We start from the raw sequence: 21,509 nt of genomic DNA, 5'->3' as shown, positions 1-21,509 counted from the left end.
ATTTTGATCTTAGCTTCAATGATGCTATTATCCTTTAGTACAGTAACTTATAAATCTTTGGGGAGAGACTGACTTTTGATTTAGAAGCACAGGAACCAACAGAGCAAATCCCCAGTCTTTGATGGAAGTCTTGAAAAGTTTGTCATGTTGTCAGTTAGTGACATCAACGCACCACTTAGAAAATCTATGGTTGAGAAGGAAAAATATGCATGCCTTGCCAAGAACAACAGGATTAAATACAAACAGTGGGCTAAAACTCAAAGGAAAAATATAACTGTGCAAATTTAACTGAACACATTCAGTGATGGTCACTGAGGGGAAGTTCGTATTTAAGCCAGAGTGAGAATGAGCTTTTTTTGTGGGGGCATGATAGGCTGCATATGCTATTCCTGCAGTCAGGCCTAGACTTTTTCAATTAAATGAAACACTCCCTTTTGGGGAAGGGTATTCTTTAGAGAGTCACGCTTGTCACCACCACACACTGCTGCCGTACCACAGCCGAATGGTTTTCAGACCTTTGAATCAGTTAAAGAAACACTGTATGAAAAGAGGTGGTGTTAAATAGTGCTTCATGCCTGATTTTAATTTTTTTTCCTGTGAAGAAAAAAAATGTTTAGATAGCAAGGTAGAGCCTCAATTTGTAATAAATTCTCAGTCTTAGCATGAATTTGACTTTGTCAAACTAAATTGTGTTGCGTGCTTATGGCTTGAAATGTGGTCATTATCCTCAGGTATCCTTCCCTCAATGAGTTTTGGGTTCTGTGCTAGCAATTGAATAGACACTGAGAGAAGGTATTCCTAATTTGACTATAGGTACCCTTTACACCCCTTTCTTTATCAGCACTAGTGAGAGGTAGGACTTGGCGCTCTGACTTGGAGCACTGATTAGTGTTCCTGGAGTTGTCCAGCTATCTTGAATTTGCTTGTGACAATAGATTTAAGCATAGCGAAGATACACTTGGAGCAATATACTGATTGATTTAACTGCATTAATTTTCATCAGTGTTACTCCAGCAATGTAGGTGTGAGTACAAACAAGCACCTCAGTGCGGCTTTTTATTTTTTCCACATACACAAGGGACACCGATCACCAGCAAGCTACCATAACGCTTCAGTAGAGCATTGCATGAGCTTGCAAACAAGTCGCTCAATAGGGAGAAGCATAAGATGCAATACCTTTCCACTGATTGCATAAGTGGTGGGTGATGCTCCGTTTCTTTAAGAAACGTAGCAAAGAAATGTGTTCACTATTTCAGTGCAACAGTTTGAAACTTGAGGTATTCAAAAGCACATCATTACTTTTGAATTGAAATGTTTTGAAAATACAATCTGTAGTACATGCATCTTTCACCTGCTGATGGTTATCGTCTTGTCAGTAAGGGTTGGATCACAGAGCTTTAACACTTTAGATGTCCTGTATATCAGAGATAATAAAAGGAGGCTGGCAAAATGTGTGAGGACCCATGGTAGAGTTATTTCCTTCTAGAGCTGGTGCCTTAGGAGTCTCTTTTTAGGCAATCGAATCCTGTCTGAACTACGTCAATAAATCACATACATGACAAAAAAAAGGGAGAACTTGGTTTTGACTTCTGTAGTCTTTAAAGCAATTCCTTTGCTCTTTTATATAGGTTACCTGCATTTGTATAGGTTTACCTGCATTTGTTGCTGAGGTAGCGAAAGGAGCATCTGTTCAAGAAAGATTGTAACTTTTTTTTCCTTTTAGTTCTCTTAAAACAACTGAAGAATAAGTGCTGAACAGGATTACAGTTGTCAAAGAGTTCTCACCCACTTTCAAACAAATTCTGTTCATAGTATCTGCCTTGTCATACCAAGTGTGCAGACCCTCTGGAAAGCTTTTGTGGACAAATTAAAAAAATCCTTTTAAAAAAGAATCAGTTCCTGCTTTGTGTTAATCTTTCTCATTTCTTTTTATGCCATCAAGTGTGTATTATCTGTCAGCTACATAATTCTAAAAAAGCAGTTTGAGAAATATTGATAGGTTGTTCACTTTATACTGACTCCCTTTAAATGATCTTGAAATTGATATGTATCTGATGTCTCTTTTTAGTAAATAAGCCTTAGCATAAATTCCATATTACCTGTTTAACATCTGAAAAATAACCTCCACAATCAGCAATATGCTAGAGTTGGATTGCTTTCTTGTGAAAACTCTACTGGAATGTTGCTTGTTCTGCCCTGCTAGTGCACTTCTGAGAGCATAAGAATGAAATTTTGTATTGTTTGGATTTTGAATTAGAACCAAAACAAACTGTTGGTCATGAGTTATGTAGGAGTCTTGCGAGGCAGGATTAAATTTCATCCAGTAGTGGTCAAGAATAATCAGCAACTTCATTTGAATTCACAAAGTAAACCAAAAAATTGCCTCTGCACATTTTATGGATCAAACTGCAAGGATCAGAAGTTGTGTGTGGCAGACTTTTTCCAGACTTGCTGCCAAGACTTGCAAATTCAGCAAAAAGAGGTATATCATTACTTTGTTATCATAGGGTCAGAAAGATAATTAACTGAAAGTGGAATAATAAGAGCAATCAACATATCCTAAAATGGAAAAACAAAGCACAGAAATCAGGGCATGCCTTTAATTAGGCTGCTAGAACAGCTGTGAATTGTTGAAATATCCAGTTGAATGATTGAGAAAATCTCAGTAGTAAGGCCTGTCATGGAAAAGTGGCACAGGAGAGCCTGGTGGATTTTGTCAGAAAGCTCCTGCCTTCTTTTCTTTCCTTTTTTTTTTCCCCCTTTTTCTTTCTTTTTTCCCTAGTTAAGAGAAAAGCCTAAAAAAATCTGGAGAAAAGTGTACTATTATTTAACACAGACCCAAATATTTTGTGTAATGCACACAGGAGAAACAAACTGATCAGATACCTGCTCTTGCACCAAGACAAGCACCCTAATGTCCTGCTGAATCTGGCTGTAGACCAGAGATCTGAAACATCCAGGGCATTTCAGAAAGTGGGGTTACGCTGGGGCCAGCTTGATTTCCTCCATGACACTGTAACCCCCTCTTTCCAGTCTAGAGTATCTTTTAAAAACCACACTCATGTCATCCAAATTGTGACTGGCACACCCCAGCTTAACTGCAGCATGCCATTTGCATCAGGCCCTTTGGCATCATCTGAAACTTGAGTCTGTGTAGAAATTGGTCTGCAGTTTACTTTGTTTTTCTGCTCAACTCTGGGATCAGAAGTCATCACAGCTTCCTTTTGCTTAATTCTTTGTGGCTGGCACTTCTTGTTGCTGCTTACTGTGCTGCTCAGCTCAGATTACAACTGGGAGAAATGACGGTGGCTCCCCTCAGGAGCTTCTGAAAGTTGTGGTCCAACTGTATGTGACTTTTGGCCCATCCCTGTGTGTGTAGGCACAGGTTTTGGAAGGCCTTTTGAAATACATAGTCGTACTCAAAATTTTGTGTTTATGGATCACTGTAGGTGCCTGATACAGGAATGAAAGCTTATCTGCTAGGTTTGCTTAACCTGATAAAAGCTGTTGATGCTGACATCTGAATTGTAGATCTGAAAGTAAAACAAGAAGCAGAGAGCAACAGGATCACATCATTTTATAGTCACAGGAGAACCTGTGTTGTATCCCCAGAATTTCTGCAGGAGAAAGCAGACATTTCTTGACGTGAAGGGCTTACTCTGCCTTCTGCCATCGGAGCACAGAGGGGAGCTTGACTTAAGGCAGAATTGGCTGCTGCTGCAGTCTGGAAGCTGGCTGGCCAATTTTACTGCAGTTGGCTTGTCAACTGCCAAACTGGTATAGTGGAGGTTTGCAAGTCATGATGAGATACCTCTATCAACAGATTGTTGGATGTTCCTGAAATATCTGACTTGTAGAGAATAGAGTTGTCAAATTGCATCAAGGCAAGCGATGGCCTGCATGCACCCACAGTGTGCCCTCCGAAAAGAGCCAGCAAATACATTAGCCAGGAGGACACTGCCAAAGTTCTGGCAGGGGGCTAACAATTCAGCAGGGACAGAAATTAACTGGACACCACATGTAATTTGATAGTAATTCAGAAACAGAAGTAATCCAAGCAGGAATGAAATACACGAGAAAAGCAGCTCACAAAAAACAAATGAACAGTGAAAACACCAATCTTTAAATAAACTGGAAAATAAGTAACAAAATTGACTGAAAGAGTACAGTCAATAAGCAAGCAATACATAAAATGCAGTTATAAAAAGAAACATCTGTGTGGAGTTTACACATGCACACACCCAAAAAAACCTGAAGGACAACAGTGTCTTAAGTGCAGCAAAAAGAAACAATTTGAAATGCAGCTTTCAAAAAATTAGTTGTTCACACTGAGTGTGCTACAGGACAGAGGTTTGAGACACACATAAAAGTCGTAAGTACCATCAGTAATCAGTCTTTATCCAAAACCTCCACTGGTTTTTCTCATGCTTTTCATAGCTTCTGCTGGCCTACGTTGTGTGGCTGGAGTAGGAGACAAGTGGGAAGGGGACTGATTGCTTCCATCCATCTGCCCTCCCATGACCAATTTCCACCGGACAGTTTCCCATGTCAGGCAACGGATTCTGGCAGAGTGAGGACTGTCAGACATTATCAGTTAGCCTTGACAAATATAGTGAGGAATCCATCCAAAAGGGTCTGCTTCTGCTGAGGTACAGGGATCAAAGCTCGGCCCTGGCTTCCAATAGCTCCCAGGAGCTGGAGAGAAATTTCTCGAAGGGACAGTGACAGTTTGGGGGAAGGGGACTTAACTCTTGGAGCATCTCTTTGATGGGCCCATGATCCCCACTTCTTTCAGGTGGAGGAGGGAGGTAGCATATCAGGCCACTGTGGGGTGGGCCGTGCACTCAAACCGTCTCAGAGGTGTTGGAGAAGCCTGGTACTGCACAACATGTGTATGAAATGAGGGTCTGGTGGTTTACCCTGGTTGTCTAGCACAGTTTGTCCTGCCAGTTAACTTGACTTACCAGCTTGAATTCATTTTGCAATAAAGTTTTGCCTCTCTCAGGAGTGTATCAAAAACATTCATAATTTGACCCATCTTCCCCACAGCAAAGCTGCTGCAGTGGGACTTCTGGTGTAAAACTCCCTTGGACTTCACTGAGGTGGGAAGAACTGAGTCACTACCCTGTAATTATTGCCCTGAATTGTGCTCAGTAAAGGGACCTCCTGACAAAAGTCACTAAATTCTTCCTCCCTTTAGGAAACTTTGCTGGCATTAGTTGGCATTAACTAGATGCCAGATAGCTACAGTCCAGATGTGTTTTGTCTTGAAGTGGTAAGGGCCAAGTTCATTGCTGAGAATTCCAGTCTTCATATAGTTTTTGTCTTCTGTGTGTCTAGACAGGCATTTGATGTGCTTTAGCTTTGAAGCTTGATATACTGAATCCAAAGTTCTGCTAAACTCTGCAAAATTGCTCTATGTGTATGTATATTGAAGGAAGTCACATGCAGCAGTGCTCCTCCAGCTCTCCAGCAGAGTACTTGAAGCTCGTGTGTGCAGCTGAGGTTTCTAAGAGCTAGCATGGACTTGGATGAGATCTGGAGACAACAAGGGGTTAAACAGTGAAGAGCAGGTACTTAACTCAGTGTAGATCCTGTGCAGTAGAAAGGAGGACAATGTAAATGACCTGGAAGATCGGTTACAGGCCTGTTGTAGGCGATGTTGCTGTGCGTGTGCCTGTGCTGACAAGAACAGGCAAAAGAGAATAGGAGAGAGTAGAGGTAAGGGGTGGCAGCCACAACTCCAGAAAGGCTTCGCTGACTAAGAATGGCTTTTTAGCCTAGCGTTTTTAGGTCTCAATGATTAGCAGGTCAGGTTCTGAGGGTGTTTTGGTACAAGATGTGCTTGAAATATTGAATCATGGGTTCATACAAAATGAAGAATGTTGGAATAGAGAGTTTGTTTGTTTGTTTGTTTGTAGAATTTTTTTGTTTAATGAATCAAACACTAGCAAAGACATGCTAAGAGAAAATAGAAATGTATTATACCTTAGCCGAACACTTGGTTCTTGATAAATAACAGCAGCTTATTGCTGCAGACCAGGTTCAGGATGGCTCTTGCATGGAGGGTGATTACATTCATCTCTTCTGAGGGCAAGTGCTATATGACCCACAAGGCAGGCTCCTTCCTGCACTTTCTCATCAGGAAGGAGCTCTAGTTCTTGACTCTGGCCTTAAGTAAATCTTGGTGTCAGTAGCTGGTGGGTAGTATACTAACCTGCATGTCTTCTGATTGATAGTGACCATTCCTGCTTTTCCCATGATGGTGGTCCACTGTGGGACTTTCCTTATTGGTTATGAGTAGGAAGAAACTTCAGGGCAACTTTCTGAAGATTAGAACAGGTTGTTTTGTTTTGTTTTGTTTTTTAATTTTTCTCCTCTCTGCATCTTCAAGTGCTGTGAACTAAATGTGTATCAGGTCTGCAAAGAACTAAACTTTCATTTTTTTTGTCAAGTTTGTTTCATGGGTTTTTTCATGTTTGGGCAAAAAGTCCTTGAGGATGCATGGCTCTTAGAAACATTAAAAAAAAACATTTAAAACTACAGTTTTAATGCTAATAAAATAATAAGTGCCAAATATTGATGAATCACTACCTTATTTTATATGAACCTAAGCTCTGCAAGGTACGGTCCAAAATAAATAATACAGGTACTGAATTATTGAAGAGAAGAAATTTAGATCAGATGCTGAGGCAGCAATTTCTTGAAATAAAAACCTGTGTGATACTGTTATGCTTGCATATTAAGCTATCCGTTCTTGATATAACTCCTACATAATCCATGTCTTGAGGCTAAAGATAAAGGGATGTGTGTATACTTCCAAAATTTTAGCCTATCATAAAAATTTACAAACAAAAATTTCCACTACCCAGAGTATAATTTAGTGTATTTTCTTTCTTTTTCACTCACTCGATGATGAGCTCGCTGTGTTCTTTTTAGTTAGCTTTATCATCTTCCTAAGCAGAGCTTATTAAATGTTACTTCAATGTAATGAGCTATATGTGTTTCACAGGATGTTCGCGTTGGCAACTGCATGCATACATTCAATTCAGTGCTCTTGGGAGCATTACACTGAGACTTCTGTAAAAAGCTTGTGTTATTTGAACCCAGGAAAAAGGGATCCCTCAAATAAAACTTGACTTGATCAATCTGTGAGCTCCGAAGGACCACACAAGATGGTGTGGTTGTACTTCTGGTGCTGGCGTTCCCTTAATTATAGGGTGCCCATTCTTCTTTCATGGAACTGCCAAAGGCTTGCTTACCCCCTTCCTGTCCACTTGGCTGCCCTGTGTATAGTCTTTGTAACACTAAAACCATATTTATGTAGAGGTGCATGCATTTAAAAGATTGTCGAAACAATTGTATCGGTTAGAAGAAGCTCACATTAACCTCTTAAAATATTTCTGGATGTAATTTCTATTGCTTGCTCAGACCAAATCTTTTCTTAGTATTCACTAAATGCCAGCGTGTTTGATTTCTGCAGTGCAATTCTGTGATTCAGCTTTATTTCTCTACATTTCTGAACTCTTACCCAGATAATTTGGTTTGACTTTAAGATGTGTTTATTGGTTTGGTCAGTTCTTCCTGCCCACTTGGAAGTAGTGTCCTGTCTGTCCCCTGTAACTGCTGTTTCTCTCTTCTGGGTATTGTAAAGCATATTGCATCTTTTCCGGATTTTGCTGGTCCTGTCTGGGTGAAGCTGTCTATAGGAGGAATATTTCAGAGTTTTCAGAGCTTTCCAGAAATGCTACGTTGAACACTTGAGCTGAATATGTAATTGCTGTAGCTATTATTGTTTCTTCAGATTTATATAAACACTTATAGAAAGGTTTTTTTGGTATCCAGGTGCATTTCTAGCAATGCACGTGTTCTTGCATGCCTTATTTCCCAGCCAAGTGAATGCTTGAATGGTATTATGACTTGACTTTTGTCTGGAGAAACAGAAGTCTTGTTTGTTTGTTTGTTTTTTTATCATGCACACCAAAGTGCGTCTGCTGTGACAATTGAAACAGAACTTTCTAACTGCTGGCTTTACAAAGTAAATTTGAAATCTTTGTTTTATGTAGTATTAAGAGCAATATTTATGTAATTGGGAATGAGTAATTGCAAACTGAAACCTTTTCTCACAACTGCGGTGGTTCTACAGTACAAGTGAAAGTGAAGTAAATATAACTAGTAAATAATGTTTAAGAACAATAATTAATGTACTCAGTATTGAGTTTATTATGAAAGAATGCTCATTTATTTCTAGAGTGAATTTATTTGTATATTTTCTATTAAAAGTCAGCAATCAGTACAACATATTACCTCTTTTGCAGCTGTGTTCCAACATACTACTTCTACATCTTTTTGGTTACAATACTTTATATCATTTTCTTTTGCAGTATAAAGAAATGTAAAAATTATTATGAAGTCCTTGGAGTGTCAAAGGATGCTGGTGAAGAAGACCTAAAGAAGGCTTATCGAAAACTTGCTTTGAAATTCCACCCAGACAAAAACCATGCACCTGGAGCAACAGAAGCTTTTAAAAGTAAAATATCATCTTTCTTAAACTTTATGATCAAACTATGGCAGAATAAAAGGAATTCATCTGCATTGGTCGGTTGTCTTTTTATAAAATTGACAAGGTAGTGTTTTGTAACTAATATTAAACTGACCTTTTTTGGTTCTGAACTAGATGTGTAGTATGACAGTACATAGTCAGGAAACAGCAGAGGAATCTTGCTGACTAAAAATCAGTCTGGCTTTTAAAGGTGCCTGATGAGTTTCTAACATCCTACCTGAGAAAAGCAGTTTCATCATAATATCTGAAGAAGAAATTATTTCTTTTAAGGAATGGTCACATTAGAGAACAGGATTGAGTTGGTCTTAGGCAAGGGTACTTACTTAGATCTTGAGGATAGGTAGTACTACTCATCTATTGTATTAAGCAGTCTTCCTTGAGGTTATTTTTAGATTTAAAAAGTATATGCAAATAAAATCACCTTTGATCTCTTGAAATCTTTTTCTAAACTTCATCAAAAATCTTTCAAACATTTGAGCAGTGTTTCTTTTTTTTTTAATTTAAAGAAAACTATTTTTTAATCAGATCTGTTTTGAATTAGTATCAGCTAATCAAAAACAAGTAACAAACAAATAAATAGTCAGAAAGGGTTGCTTTTATTTATGGATCATACTGTGACAGTATGGTTTCTTTACTTCATTTGCTATCACCAGATTAATGTCTCCCTAAATTCTTAATTGTTGAAAAAACCCTAAATTTTTAGTACCAATTTTATCCTTGTGCTGAGTAACAGAAATTTCGTAACAATATTTGGTGTCATTAGTGTATAACCTGCTCCCAGGTGAAGTTATCATGCTTCATTTCTTTGGGTTTTTTTTCCCCACTTAAAGGAACTACTAATGATAATTTCTAAGGTCAACTTAAAAGCACATAGCTGACTCCATTAACTTTTTTCAATTGGATAGTGTTGAAAACATGAACTGTGCAGAGCCATTGTCTTATTTGTTGGTGATGAGGTTTTAGTGCTGCACCTTTCACCAACTTTTGATGACTGATGGCTTTTCAGCACTGAAAAACGTAATTCCTGTGACTTGTGTTGATTGGCTGCAGAAGAGAAGCCTTTTGTTAGAGAGGCGAGGGGGAGAGGAAGAAAGAAAAGCGGAAAGGGTCTAATGAAGATATGACTGAGTGAAGATTATTTACTGAGTGTCAATAGAAAATTTCCTTAAGTCTGCAAGAGCTACGTGTCTGTGCACAGCAGTTAGGGTGAAAGCACTTTTGAGTCTCGTAAAGTCAGCAGAACTTGTGGTCTTTTCACACTGATTCTTTCCATGCTCACCTATCTGAGTTTTCCTCTTGCTGCTTTCAAAATCAAATAAATTAGTCTGTGATAATATGGCATTAATGTACTGGGGCAAGCATCCAGGCCAGGCATTCCAAATGTTAAGGTTATTTCAACAACCTTAGGAACATGTCATTTGACATGTGAACAGGAACGTTCCTGTCATGCACACATATTGTATTCTTCATGTTATGTCTTGCAAAACTCTGTTATTAATGTACTCTAAAATATCTAAGCAGCATATATGAAAATACATTCAAACAGTTGAAGGCAATCAAGCTGACACATTAGAAGTTACAACCTATTAAATAAAACCAAAGAAAACCTGTTAAGTGATGCTATGATAATTTCAACCCTGGGCTGCAGTTACCCCGTTCCTAAGTGTTCATCGTAGTGCTTGGTTCTTTCCTGTAATTGCAGTAATTCCACTGGTGAAGGTGTTCCCCTAGGAGGAGGAACAAAACTGTCCTGCCTTCTGCAGGAATAGAAAGCTGTTGAATGGAATTGGTGGGAAACTTAGTGGAAACTATGCTAAGACGAGTAGAGATGTTTCTGGACTTTGTTCTACTATAGCTGATTTGTAACATAAAGGACATCAATCTCTGCCTATTCTTGACTTTGAAATTGCAGTTTTCATGCTGAAATAGCTCTTATCTTTCATTTATGGGTGCTGTCTTCTATTCCTTGCTTCAGAAATTGGAAATGCGTATGCTGTGCTGAGTAATCCAGAAAAACGAAAACAGTATGACCTTACAGGCAGTGAAGAGCAAGCATGCAGTCACCCTAGCAACGGTAGATTCAACTTCCATAGAGGTTGTGAGGCAGATATTACTCCAGAAGATCTATTCAACATGTTTTTTGGAGGGGCATTTCCAACAGGTATTTGTATACAGCAGCATACTCATCAATATACAGTGGTATTGATCAGAGGGGCATTAAACATTGTGCCATTCTAAAACAATAAAATAACTCCAAAACACACGCCCCCAACTCTTTAGTCTACATCAGAGTTTATTTTTCTCCTAAGTATTGCTAAATCCCCAGAATGTGAATTCCCTTCTTTGGGTTTATCCTACAGCACATGAAATAAAACAATTGTTTTTAGAGCTTAAAATATTTATTTCAAAAGACTTTGAAATTGTAAGATGTCTTGAAGTTGAGTTAAGTGTCATCATGCAATAATGTTAAATACTCTATGTTGTTGCCCATTTATTGGCTTCTAGATTTTTTTCCCTTTGTCCCATTTTACATGTTTTAAATATGGATATTTTTTTCCTTAGGTAGTGTACATTCATTTTCTAATGGTCGTGCTGGCTACAGTCATCCTAATCAGCACCGTCAGAGTGGACATGAAAGGGAAGAAGAAAGGGGTGATGTATGTTTAAGTGCCATTGACTTTAAATTGTGGATTGTGAAATTTGCTGGTAGTCGTTTCCAGTGATGTGACTGAAAGGGAGTTCTGTGCTGTAGAGGAGAATTTGCGTTGCCAGTTTCATACTATAAAACTTTGGCAGGTGGTAGTCTTAGGGAGTTGGTAAATAGACCTGCAAATTTAAGAAGATAATAGTGCATTTTTGCAAGTGTATTGTTGTGTGTCTCTAAGAAGCTAGCGACTGGTACTATTGGTCTAACTATGCCACTAATCCTGCTCAGTAATCCTTGTCTGCATTTAAAAGTTGATTTGGGTTGAGGCAGAGCTTGTATTTAAGGCTCAATAGCTAGTCCTAGATATGAATTATAAATAGTCCTATATAATGACATATCACTGTATAGATGAGACCAAATAATGGAGTACTATATAACTGAATTTGGTAATTGTTTGTGACTAAGTGTTAACCCATGAACTCCTGTAGCTTCAGCACTTTGTGAATATTGTGTATACATTAGAAAGCTAAGATAATATCACAGATAATATCAACAAACCTGCACGTTATAGTAGTGTTTGTAGCTACAGTTTTCCTAGCAGCTTTGATGCTTAAGCATAAAGTCACAGTTAGGATTAAATCTTGTCAAATTTGCCTGTTTATTTGATTTCATTTTATGAAATATCTGAATCTGTTTTGTTCCTTAGGGAGGCTTCTCTATGTTCATTCAGCTGATGCCTATTATTGTGTTGATCCTTGTTTCCTTATTGAGCCAGTTGATGGTATCTAACCCTCCTTACGCCTTATACCCGAGACAGTAAGTAATGCTAAATTACGTTACCATAAAACAGGGTAAGATGTTAAAATCCCTTGCCATCAGAAGTGTTTTAGAGAGTCCTCCATTCGTTGGACCTTGATTTTTCACAGTGAGAAAAGGAAGAAAAGTATAGATGAAGTAGAAATGGAGCAAAACAAAACTTGCAAGTTAGATACTGAGAACATTCTGTGAGAATGTAATGGAGAAAAGAGGTCAGCAGTAACTGGCACTTAGGAGAGCTTCTAATATGAGGCAGTGGGATCGTGAAACGTAGCATGTTGCAAAAGTGTCTGTATCTCCAGCGTGTTTAATCCAATCCTGAACCCTATTAAGGCTCATTACTATTTTAGGAGTCATCTGTGCTTGTAGCAAGCAAAGTGCTTGAAGGCAACTTTCTCATCCTTGCTTAAGTTTTGAACTAGATAAAGACTAGAGAAATTATCTGTTCTTTTGTTCATTCTAGACGATGATAAAATAGTTTATCTCTGCTGCCTTGCGGACAATTCTGATAGTGAAACCATCTGTTTTATACAGAAGGATATATAAATCTTTTTTCCTTGAGAGAAATAAATAACGTATTAAAGTACCAAGCATTCAGCCAGCTAACAGAGTTATCCCACTTGCCACAACTATTTTAAAGATTCTCAGTTCCTTGTAGAGCTCACAGCTCCACAACAGAAGGGCTTCTTTCTCCTTTCTTGTTTTTTGGTATTCCTTAATTCCGGAGTGTGACGTTGTTTCCTTCTGCAGCTAAGCTGTTATGATGTTTATAAACACTTCTCTGCCAAAATGTTTGTGCACAATCCTTGATTTTTAATCCACAGAATGCCAGCAGGAAGATGGATATGTCAGGGGTTGCAGAAAACATTTTAGAGCAGAGATGTACTAGGCTGCTACAGAGTAGTGATCTATTTTTCTTTCTCTTGAGTTTGAATGTAATTTTGTATTATCAAAACTTATAAGTCGCTAAAGAGGTATAAAATAGTGTCTCACTAAAGTCGATTTTTTGGGGTTATGGATGAAAATAGCAGAAGCTTAGTGTCCATGTAAATGTAGTAATTCTTTTTTCTAGTAAAATATACAGCCATTCATATCATTACTTGTCTTGAAATAGCAAGCTCAGCGACATGCTGTTGTTCTGTAATAATGATATTTTTAAAAGTATATTTGTGGTGTTAACAAAAAAAAAAGACAAATAAAAATCTAGTCTCTTTCTCTGTCTCCTTTTCCTGCAGAAGTACAGGGCAGACCATTAAAATGCAGACAGAAAACTTGGGTGTTGTTTACTATGTCAACAAGGACTTTAGAAGTGAATATAAAGGCGTGTCATTACAGAAAGTGGAAAAGAGTGTGGAAGAGGATTATGTGTCCAACATTCGTAATAACTGTTGGAAGGAGAGGCAACAAAGTAAGTTTGGTATTATGTATAATTACATAAAAGCATGCATTTTTATAAAAAAGATTGTGTTAGGCTAGAATCAAGTGCCTTTATTATTAATATATCTGAATGAAAAAGCAAGTGTGAAGTTCCCTACTGTTTCTCACTTCTCAGATTGTCACAGCTAGTGTCACTTAATTTCCCTGTCCTTTACTCAGTGACCTGATAACCATCTGCAAATAATCAGGATTTTTAACCTGTTGTTCTATTTTCTGTGGCCATTTCTCAGAAAATTAATGATTACGGTGAATTTATAATGGGAAAAAAAAATTCTCTAAGTAAAGGATGAACGCTGAGAATTCTGATTTCTTCCACATTATTTTATCATGGCAGTATCTTATTCTTGTTGTGTATCCATTACTATTGCGTACCTTTCTTATGAGCCAGCCTTTGCTTCTTTCTCCGGAATGTTATTCCTCTTAGTCAAGGCAAGGATCATGAGTGTTTTTATAAAAAAAATACAATAAAACTAAAACCCACATAGATGTTTTCAGAGAAGGAAAAAAATAACTGCCTTGCATCACAATACAAACAAACACTCCTGTTCCAGGCAACCAAGGACACCCAACATGTCATGTAAAACATCATAGGAGATAGAACCTAGAAATCGGTGTTAAAGCACAGAATTTGCTTTAACAGAGAGAATACTGAATGGCATCAGACATTAGCCTTTCGTGCTCTGTGAGAACAGCGCTGCTAGAATGGCACCAGTGCTAAGATCAGAAAGCATGCTGGTAAGCTCAGTAATATCTTACTGGAGAAGTAGCTCTTTCATGAACTGTTAGTAGACCCATCACTGACAAGAAGCGAACAGAATGCTGCTGCTCCCTGAATGAAGTTGCGCGTTCCTGCCTAACTTCGCTCTCTGCAGACCAGTGATGCCAGATGTTTCACCTGAAATGGCTTCTCCCCATTGCAAGAGACAGCCAGACATCACGGCTGGTCAGATACCTGTTCAGGAGTGCACACGTTCATTACAGTGGGCCTGTCTGTACACAAATGCAAACTGTATGGCCTGTGCAGAGCAGGCCCAATGCTTCCTGGAGGCATTACACTCCTTACTCACTGCGTGTGCTCTAGTAAAATCTCTACAGATTTACAGATTGCCCACAGAAAAGAAAAGCTATGGGCTGGTAAAGCAGACTGTCCCAGCGGGCCACATGTGTGCAAGAGAAACACCTGTGCTTTGGAGAAAAATTTTGAGATTATCACCCAGGCTACTAGATTTGATCAGAATAACTTTTCCCATATTTTTCAAATATGGGAAATCATCAGAGAATGTTTGGATGTAACTCATAAGCAAATATTAAGAATTCTTGTATATGTGCAACTAAATTGTTCTTTGATAATCTTGAAATGTTCGAATATGGTCACATTCCAAGAAATGAATACCTAATTTTTCATCTACAAGTGGTTTCTAGATAAGGGATTGATAGTCTCAAATGGAAATAAAATACTTAAATGTAATGAAATGGCTCACAAAAATATGAGAGCTGATTGTCATCAAACAATTTAACACCTAAGAGAGAAACGAGTACAATAAAAAGAGGACATATTCTCTGTGAATCTTTTCAGCAGAGTGTAGATCAGGAAGGATGATGTACTTTTAGTGACTTAGTTATTACGCTTAGATTTACTGGCACATTAGATTTGTGTTTCATGTAATATATACTGTCTAAGTGTCTTTGGAAAGGTAGATATTTAGTTGATATGCAATTCTCACCTAGGGAAGGAAAGAGGGGGAAAAAATGCCTCTCATTCTTCAGCATTTATTCTTGACAGGCTTACTTTGATAAGCATTAGAGGAGTCCTGGACAATGCAGAGGCCCACCCTTCAGTATGTAAATAATTAATGGGAAGAAATTGATGGCTGGAGAAACATCTCGCACTAGTATAAAGAAAAAAAATAACCTGATAGTTGTGACTGTCATTTTGTTTGCAATTTGCAATTTATCAAGCTGTGAAAACTACCCAGACTGATTTTGAAAAAGCAGCCCCTGGTAGAGTTTCTCTATATTTATATTTTATGGGTTTAAAATATCTGTTGTGTTTTAGATCTGTTTGTTTGACAGATAAAATCTTCTTTCCAGTGTTGATTGACATTTAAGAAGGCTTTGCTAATCCATTTTTGAAGGGCTGAAAAAGATTGTATAGAATTAAAATACTCAACAATGTCAAGCTAGTGACGAGCTAGTGAACGCCAGTATAATATACAGAGCTCTTCTGTTAATACCCCTGAACACTGGCAGTCTGAAGCGGCATGAATGAAGTAATGAGCTTAACATTCAGAATGGTTTTTGGGCACAGACAAGGCATTAGAGCTGTCTATAACATGCAAGATCACTGAGTGTGGCGTATATTTGTATTGTTTAATGCTATCTGACAGAGAAGTAGTTTTTTCAGTCAGGGACTGCTGTGTGAAATACGAGGGTTCTGGAAGGCTGTCACCACTTTCACTGCTCAACAAGACGAAATGCTGGTGAAGACCCGGTGAAGGGAAGCCTGTGACAGTGATATTCAGGGGGTGTCTGTGGGTAGTTAGAACAGGCAGAAGGGAAAAAGGGTGAGGATTAAGCCCGAGGTGCTTTGGACAGCTCTGAGAAGGAATATGTCGTGCGTGAAGTATTCCATTCTTAACCTGAAAAATCTTTTCTCTCTCTCTTTTTTTTTTAATTAAAGAAACAGACTTACTTTATGCAGCAAAAGTGTATCGAGATGACCGCCTCCGAAAGAAAGCAGACTCCATGTCTATGGACAACTGCAAAGAACTAGAACGACTGACCAGCCTCTATCGAGGAGGATGAACTAGAATTATACATGTGCATCCTTACGTATGCTGTTATCTCTCTTGCAAATTAAGAGATTTAGTTTCATCATGAATGCTGGAAAAGAGGGGTGGATGTAAAACTCTACTGTGTAGCTGTTTCCAGAAACCTTGTGCTGAATTATAATTTAATGGCTTCTTTACCTACTGTGAAATATAGGTACCTTACTTGTTTAGATATTTTACTTCAAAGCTTCTGTGAATTCCTTCAGCAGAGAGAATAGCTCAGAAAGGATGTTATACTTGTAGAGATTTAGTCATAGTCGTTCTCCTCTAACATATTTGCCATGTAAATATCTGTGGAAAGAACACTTTGTGTATATACGAGTTAAATGACTTTCTATTTAAAATCTCAGAAATTTAGTTCCATACAACATTTTGTCTCACTGATGGAATAAATAGTATGATTACATCACTCCTATTCAGATGTCAAGTGTGTGGAGTTGAAACAGAATTTTTAATATTTTATCTCTAACTCTATGTAAAATCTTCTAGGTTTACCAGCTTAGAGGAACTTGGTATTTTTAAATATAATGACGTATATTCCTAAATATATGTTGGGGTATATTGATCTGGTGTAGAGTAGCAGTTAGCTGTTGTAGTTTTTTAGCGTTTCTAAGCAATGCTAAGAAAACTAAGAACTACAGTAATCTCTTTTCAAAGTAAATATTTGCAAATGCTGTACAGACCATTATAAGCATTGCTTTTAGTACCTGCAAGAGTTTACAGTAATAAGACCATAACGGGCATCCACAGCTTCCTTAATTTTCACTGAAAAGGTAGGGGAAAACACACAATAGCAAATCTAGAGTTTAAAAAAAAAAAAAAAAAGCAATTTAATATATTTTTTCCTGGGAGATTTACTTAATTTTCTTACTGTTTTTTATTTCAAGCTGGGTCCTAACACTGATTCCTCAATGGGCACCACAAGCGGAGCAGGGAAACATTGCTGAGGACAAGCTATGTGCCTTTCAACACTTTTGCCAACTATTTAAATGCTTTGCTAGTTTGCAGCATGCTTCTGTGGTCAGAGCCATATTACTGGTCCCAGGAGAGGAACTAAAGGAACGAGTAGGTAGAGTATGTGTTTCTTTGGACCAGAATGTTGCTGGATTGACTTCCTGGAAAGGAGTAAGCATGCTGTTCGGCTCTAGTGTACAGTGTCATGTCACTCAGTGGCCTGTACATGGAGACTATATGTAGCCACACCTGCTAATGCAAATGAAGAGGTGTTTTGAAGCAGCTAGGTACAATGTACTAAAAGTTTATATAGAAAGTGAGCTGAAAACTTTTTTAGGTTCAGTAGCTGTTGTTTCTACTTTTTAACAGTGCTATGTAGCAGAATGTTTTCTTGTATCTGAGAATGCCAGATGGCTCGTAATAAGGGCAGTATTTTTTGTCAGAGAAAACTGTTGTCTTAAACAATGCTCTCAGTTCACGTGGAGCCAAATTCTGCTCCTAAATTGGAAATTTAAATACTTGACTAAATTCCTTTTAATTCCTTCTGATCTAGACTTGTAGTTTGAGAAGAGGATTTGACTCTAGAAATACATTAAATGCTACTGCTCTGAGTGACCCAGAAGTCAGTTTGCGTATGTACCTTTTCTAAACTGTCTCACAGGAAATGCCCTGTATTGAATAAGCTGTAACACGGGACAGACTTGCTGCAGAGTTTTAACAGAGCAGCTAAAGCAGCATCCAAAGTAGATGTGAAAGGCTGAGGTACAAAGCAGAGCTAAAAGCTGCTGAAAGAAAGAAGGGGTTGCCGTACTGGATGTCCTTGCTAAGATTATAGGGTGAGTGGGAGGAAGTGATGAAAGACGCTCAAATGTTCAAAGTTTACAATATAAATTTATGGAGAAAATGTGATTCCCCAAATTTTGCAACTGTCTGGAATGTATTGTAAATATAATAATGAAAACTATCAGAGTACGTATTGATACTCCTGTGTGTTCTTAATAGAAAAAAAAATGTTTCAAAGGCTTTAAGTACTCAGGCCTTTTGATTCACAAATGAGTCTGAGCTTGAAGGTGATCTTTTAGTTAACAGAGGAAAATGGATGTATAACACATTTGTCAAATACTGGAACAGTGAAGCGAGAGTTAAGAGATGGTCTTAGCAAAGCTGCTTATAATAATCTGATGGGTTATGTCTGCCTTGCAGTTACTTCTGCTTCATCTGAGGAGGTGGTAAATGGGCTGCTGCTGAGCAGCATTACACTGGTTAGATCGCTATCAGTATCTCAGCAAACTGGAATAATGCAATGTCTGTGCTGTGTGGCGACACAGACGTCCCAGTAGGTTAGGAGTGAGACATGGGCTGTTACATTCCTTTGGATTATCTATTGTAATAACTCTTTTAAAAGAAGAAACAGTTGATATGTTTAGACTGGTGGGAAAATGCTACTTTGTGTTTAACAGATTGAATCGTTGCAGAGTTTGAAATATGCAGTAGCATGCGGATTGCAGAAGGATGTTCTTATATCCTGTAGCATAAATATTAACCTGCTTTAAATATGGCCTGCAAGCATTCTGTAAATGTTTCAAGTGGGTGCTTCTCTCATCTGGTTGTTATTTTTCTCTTGAGTCTGAAGTTTTTTTCTTCAGAAATGTCATCATCTTCCCAGGTTTTGCTGAAGGAATCTGCTGGAAAGTTCAGAGTGAATTTTTTTATGAGGAGGATGCTAACTGAAGAGGGTGGAGTACTTTAATCTTTTCAGATGACCTTTCTTCAAAAGGTTAAGTACTCGTACAGTTAATATACTGGAAAGAAAAGGGGAAAACAAAACTCTGATTTTGAACAGCCTCACTTAAAGAACCCTCAGCTTTTCCAGCTGCTTAGGATTAACTCCTTATTCTTTGATTTAGTCATGACCTCTGTGTCTAATCTAGAATTAAAAATAGGACAAACAAGGGTTCTTGATTTCTCCTTTAAAAGAGCAAGTAGGAAAGTCTTTCAAAACGTAAAAAATCTTGGCATGCCACTCTGACATACCATAATGAAAAAAGGGAGGTGATTTGCATCTGCTGAAATAAAACATCAATATCTCTTCTATTTATGGAGCAGCCTGAGTCATGAGCAAGTTCAGTGTTCACATCTGATGAACATTTGCCTGCAAGTTCTCTGCCTGTTTAGGGAAAATAAGATTAAATTTGAATTACTGACTTTTTTTTGAACAGTTCCAATTCTTTTATAAGTTTACAAGCAATGTAAAAATATATAGTCACTAAAATATAACGGATGCTTTTAAATAGGCAGCAGAGGCAGCTGTAAATTACGGACATTTTTAATGACTGTTGTAATGAATGCTATAAAAGGATTAAAGTGGTTGGGCAAAAATACATTTTTTAAGGTTATTTGCTCCATAAATTTCATTCATCTCCTGAGTCGTCATTTTTCTTTGTGCAGATCTTGCAAACAGAGCAGAAGAAAGCAAAATGTGATGGTAAAACCAAACGCTTTGTTAGAGGAAATCCAGTCAATATACAAATTCCTGAAACTGTAATTTAAAAGAAGTACTAGCTGCCCAGTTGTCTGGATCTGGTCAATAGACTGCAGTCAGTTTTGCCAGAGGAAGCTTGGTCATGATGATTAATGATGACTGGCAGTCGGGAGCCCTGGCGCTGTATTGCCACGTTAGTCTGAATTTGCTGTAACCTTGCAAGCATCACTCACCTCTGGGCGTTGTTTTCCCCATGCTCCTCTGTAAACCACAGCCGGGACAAAAGGTACCACGTAACAAATGTAAAACATTATCAGCAGTGCCATATTTGAAGTGTGATCTAGCTATTTTTCAGAGCGAACAGTACAAATGTAATAAATATGGGAAAGAAATATGCCATTATAAACCCTCCTCCCCATATATCTGTTCTCTGGGATAACTGAGACTTCCCAATCTGGCGAGGATTAAGCCTGAATGTCAGATTTGTCAGGATTTTTAGAAGTCATATTAAGATACAATGTTTAGTTACGATGTTACAATTCTTCGTGCAGAATATATTTCTCCCTTCAGGGCTAGGTTTGCAAGCACAGACCCTGTGTATACGTAGGCTGTCACTGGAACTGGGGACAAGATGCCTGCTAACTTTAAAATGCAGGAGTCGTCTCATAGGTGCTCCTGCATAGCTTTCAGTCAGTACTCAGTGTGACAGGGAAAGAAGTAGAATCAATCAACTAGGATGATGCCGCCAAATTTTAACAACTCAGTTGCCTTTTTAAACATTTTTAGTGTATGGTAAGGAGTATTTTAATAAATGAGTGGGCCAAGGTTTTTGCACGTAACATTTTCAAAACCCTACCAGAAGCCCACATGAGAATTTTATGGGGATCTCCTTAAGCGTTACTCTAGTATGACCAAGTCCCCTACTAAATTGCCATGTCTTGTATTTAGAAAGAGGCATAGATTCTCAATATTCAAAGAGATCTGCCCTTTTTTTACTGAGCTTTTCCTCTGACTTGCAAAATTGACTTGTGTCTGGTTATTCTGGGGTTTTTTTAGACCTCACAAGACCTGTATGTTCAGAAACATTAGCAAGTTTCAGTTGAGCATCTTTTTTTTTATTCTGAAGCTCCAGTATTGGCATCCAGACGAAATCTCAGCAGTGCTCAATATGTAGCAGCTCCCTTTGAGAGAAGGAGCACTGTTACCTGCCGAGCACTGTTCAAAATCTACCACTATGGTCCTAGATCCTGATACAGCAGGAGTTTTAACATAGACACACAGTTACCATTTTTAGACAGTGAACATCTAGTGCATGAATCTTCCTTGTTTCCTCACCTTAGTTTGTTAAATTATTAGCCTGCAGGTGCATGGCTGGAGGGACGAGATCCAAAAGTATGGGTATGTTTACAGGACATGAGCATCACTGGAAAAGTAAAACTAGGTGTAACTATGCTAAGCAGAAATGGACATTTCAGTTTTTGTTCCTTAAATGCAGGGGGGGAATTCTCCAAAACTGTGCTATTTCCCCCAATCTCCCTAGAAGATGAGCTGTGGTGCCGAGTGGAAAAACAGAAGCTTAGGGGAAAAAACGAACTCTTGGTTTTGCTCTGTGTTGACCATGAGAGACGAAACATCTGCTTCCTATGAAAATAGTTAAACTTCCCAAAGTATTTGAATGCGGACAATAGTCGTTTACATTTTTATTTTGCTGTCATTGAAAATACCACAGCGTCTTGTCTGGAATTGTGTCCTAAACTGAATTAAAAAGCTTTTGTGTAA

General features: G+C 38.1%; 1 protein-coding gene across 5 annotated transcripts in view; it reads left to right on the top strand.

Annotated features, from left to right (window-relative positions):
* DNAJB14 (DnaJ heat shock protein family (Hsp40) member B14) overlaps positions 1–21,509 on the top strand; it is a 31,307-nt gene extending 9,798 nt beyond the window's left edge. For all 5 annotated transcript variants that reach the window (XM_013951775.2, XM_013951776.2, XM_067297559.1 and 2 more), the window contains 6 exons: positions 8,385–8,530; positions 10,539–10,724; positions 11,126–11,220; positions 11,917–12,026; positions 13,262–13,434; positions 16,144–21,509. In XM_013951775.2, coding sequence (XP_013807229.1) covers positions 8,385–8,530; positions 10,539–10,724; positions 11,126–11,220; positions 11,917–12,026; positions 13,262–13,434; positions 16,144–16,268 — 835 coding nt within the window. In that variant the 3' untranslated portion in view covers positions 16,269–21,509. The remainder of the gene's footprint in view (positions 1–8,384; positions 8,531–10,538; positions 10,725–11,125; positions 11,221–11,916; positions 12,027–13,261; positions 13,435–16,143) is intronic.

The sequence above is a fragment of the Apteryx mantelli genome, chromosome 5, assembly GCF_036417845.1.
Source record: "Apteryx mantelli isolate bAptMan1 chromosome 5, bAptMan1.hap1, whole genome shotgun sequence".
Taxonomy (NCBI): domain Eukaryota; kingdom Metazoa; phylum Chordata; class Aves; order Apterygiformes; family Apterygidae; genus Apteryx; species Apteryx mantelli.
The sequence above is the reverse complement of the archived record's forward strand: the minus strand, read 5'-3'. Positions and strand labels throughout refer to the sequence as shown.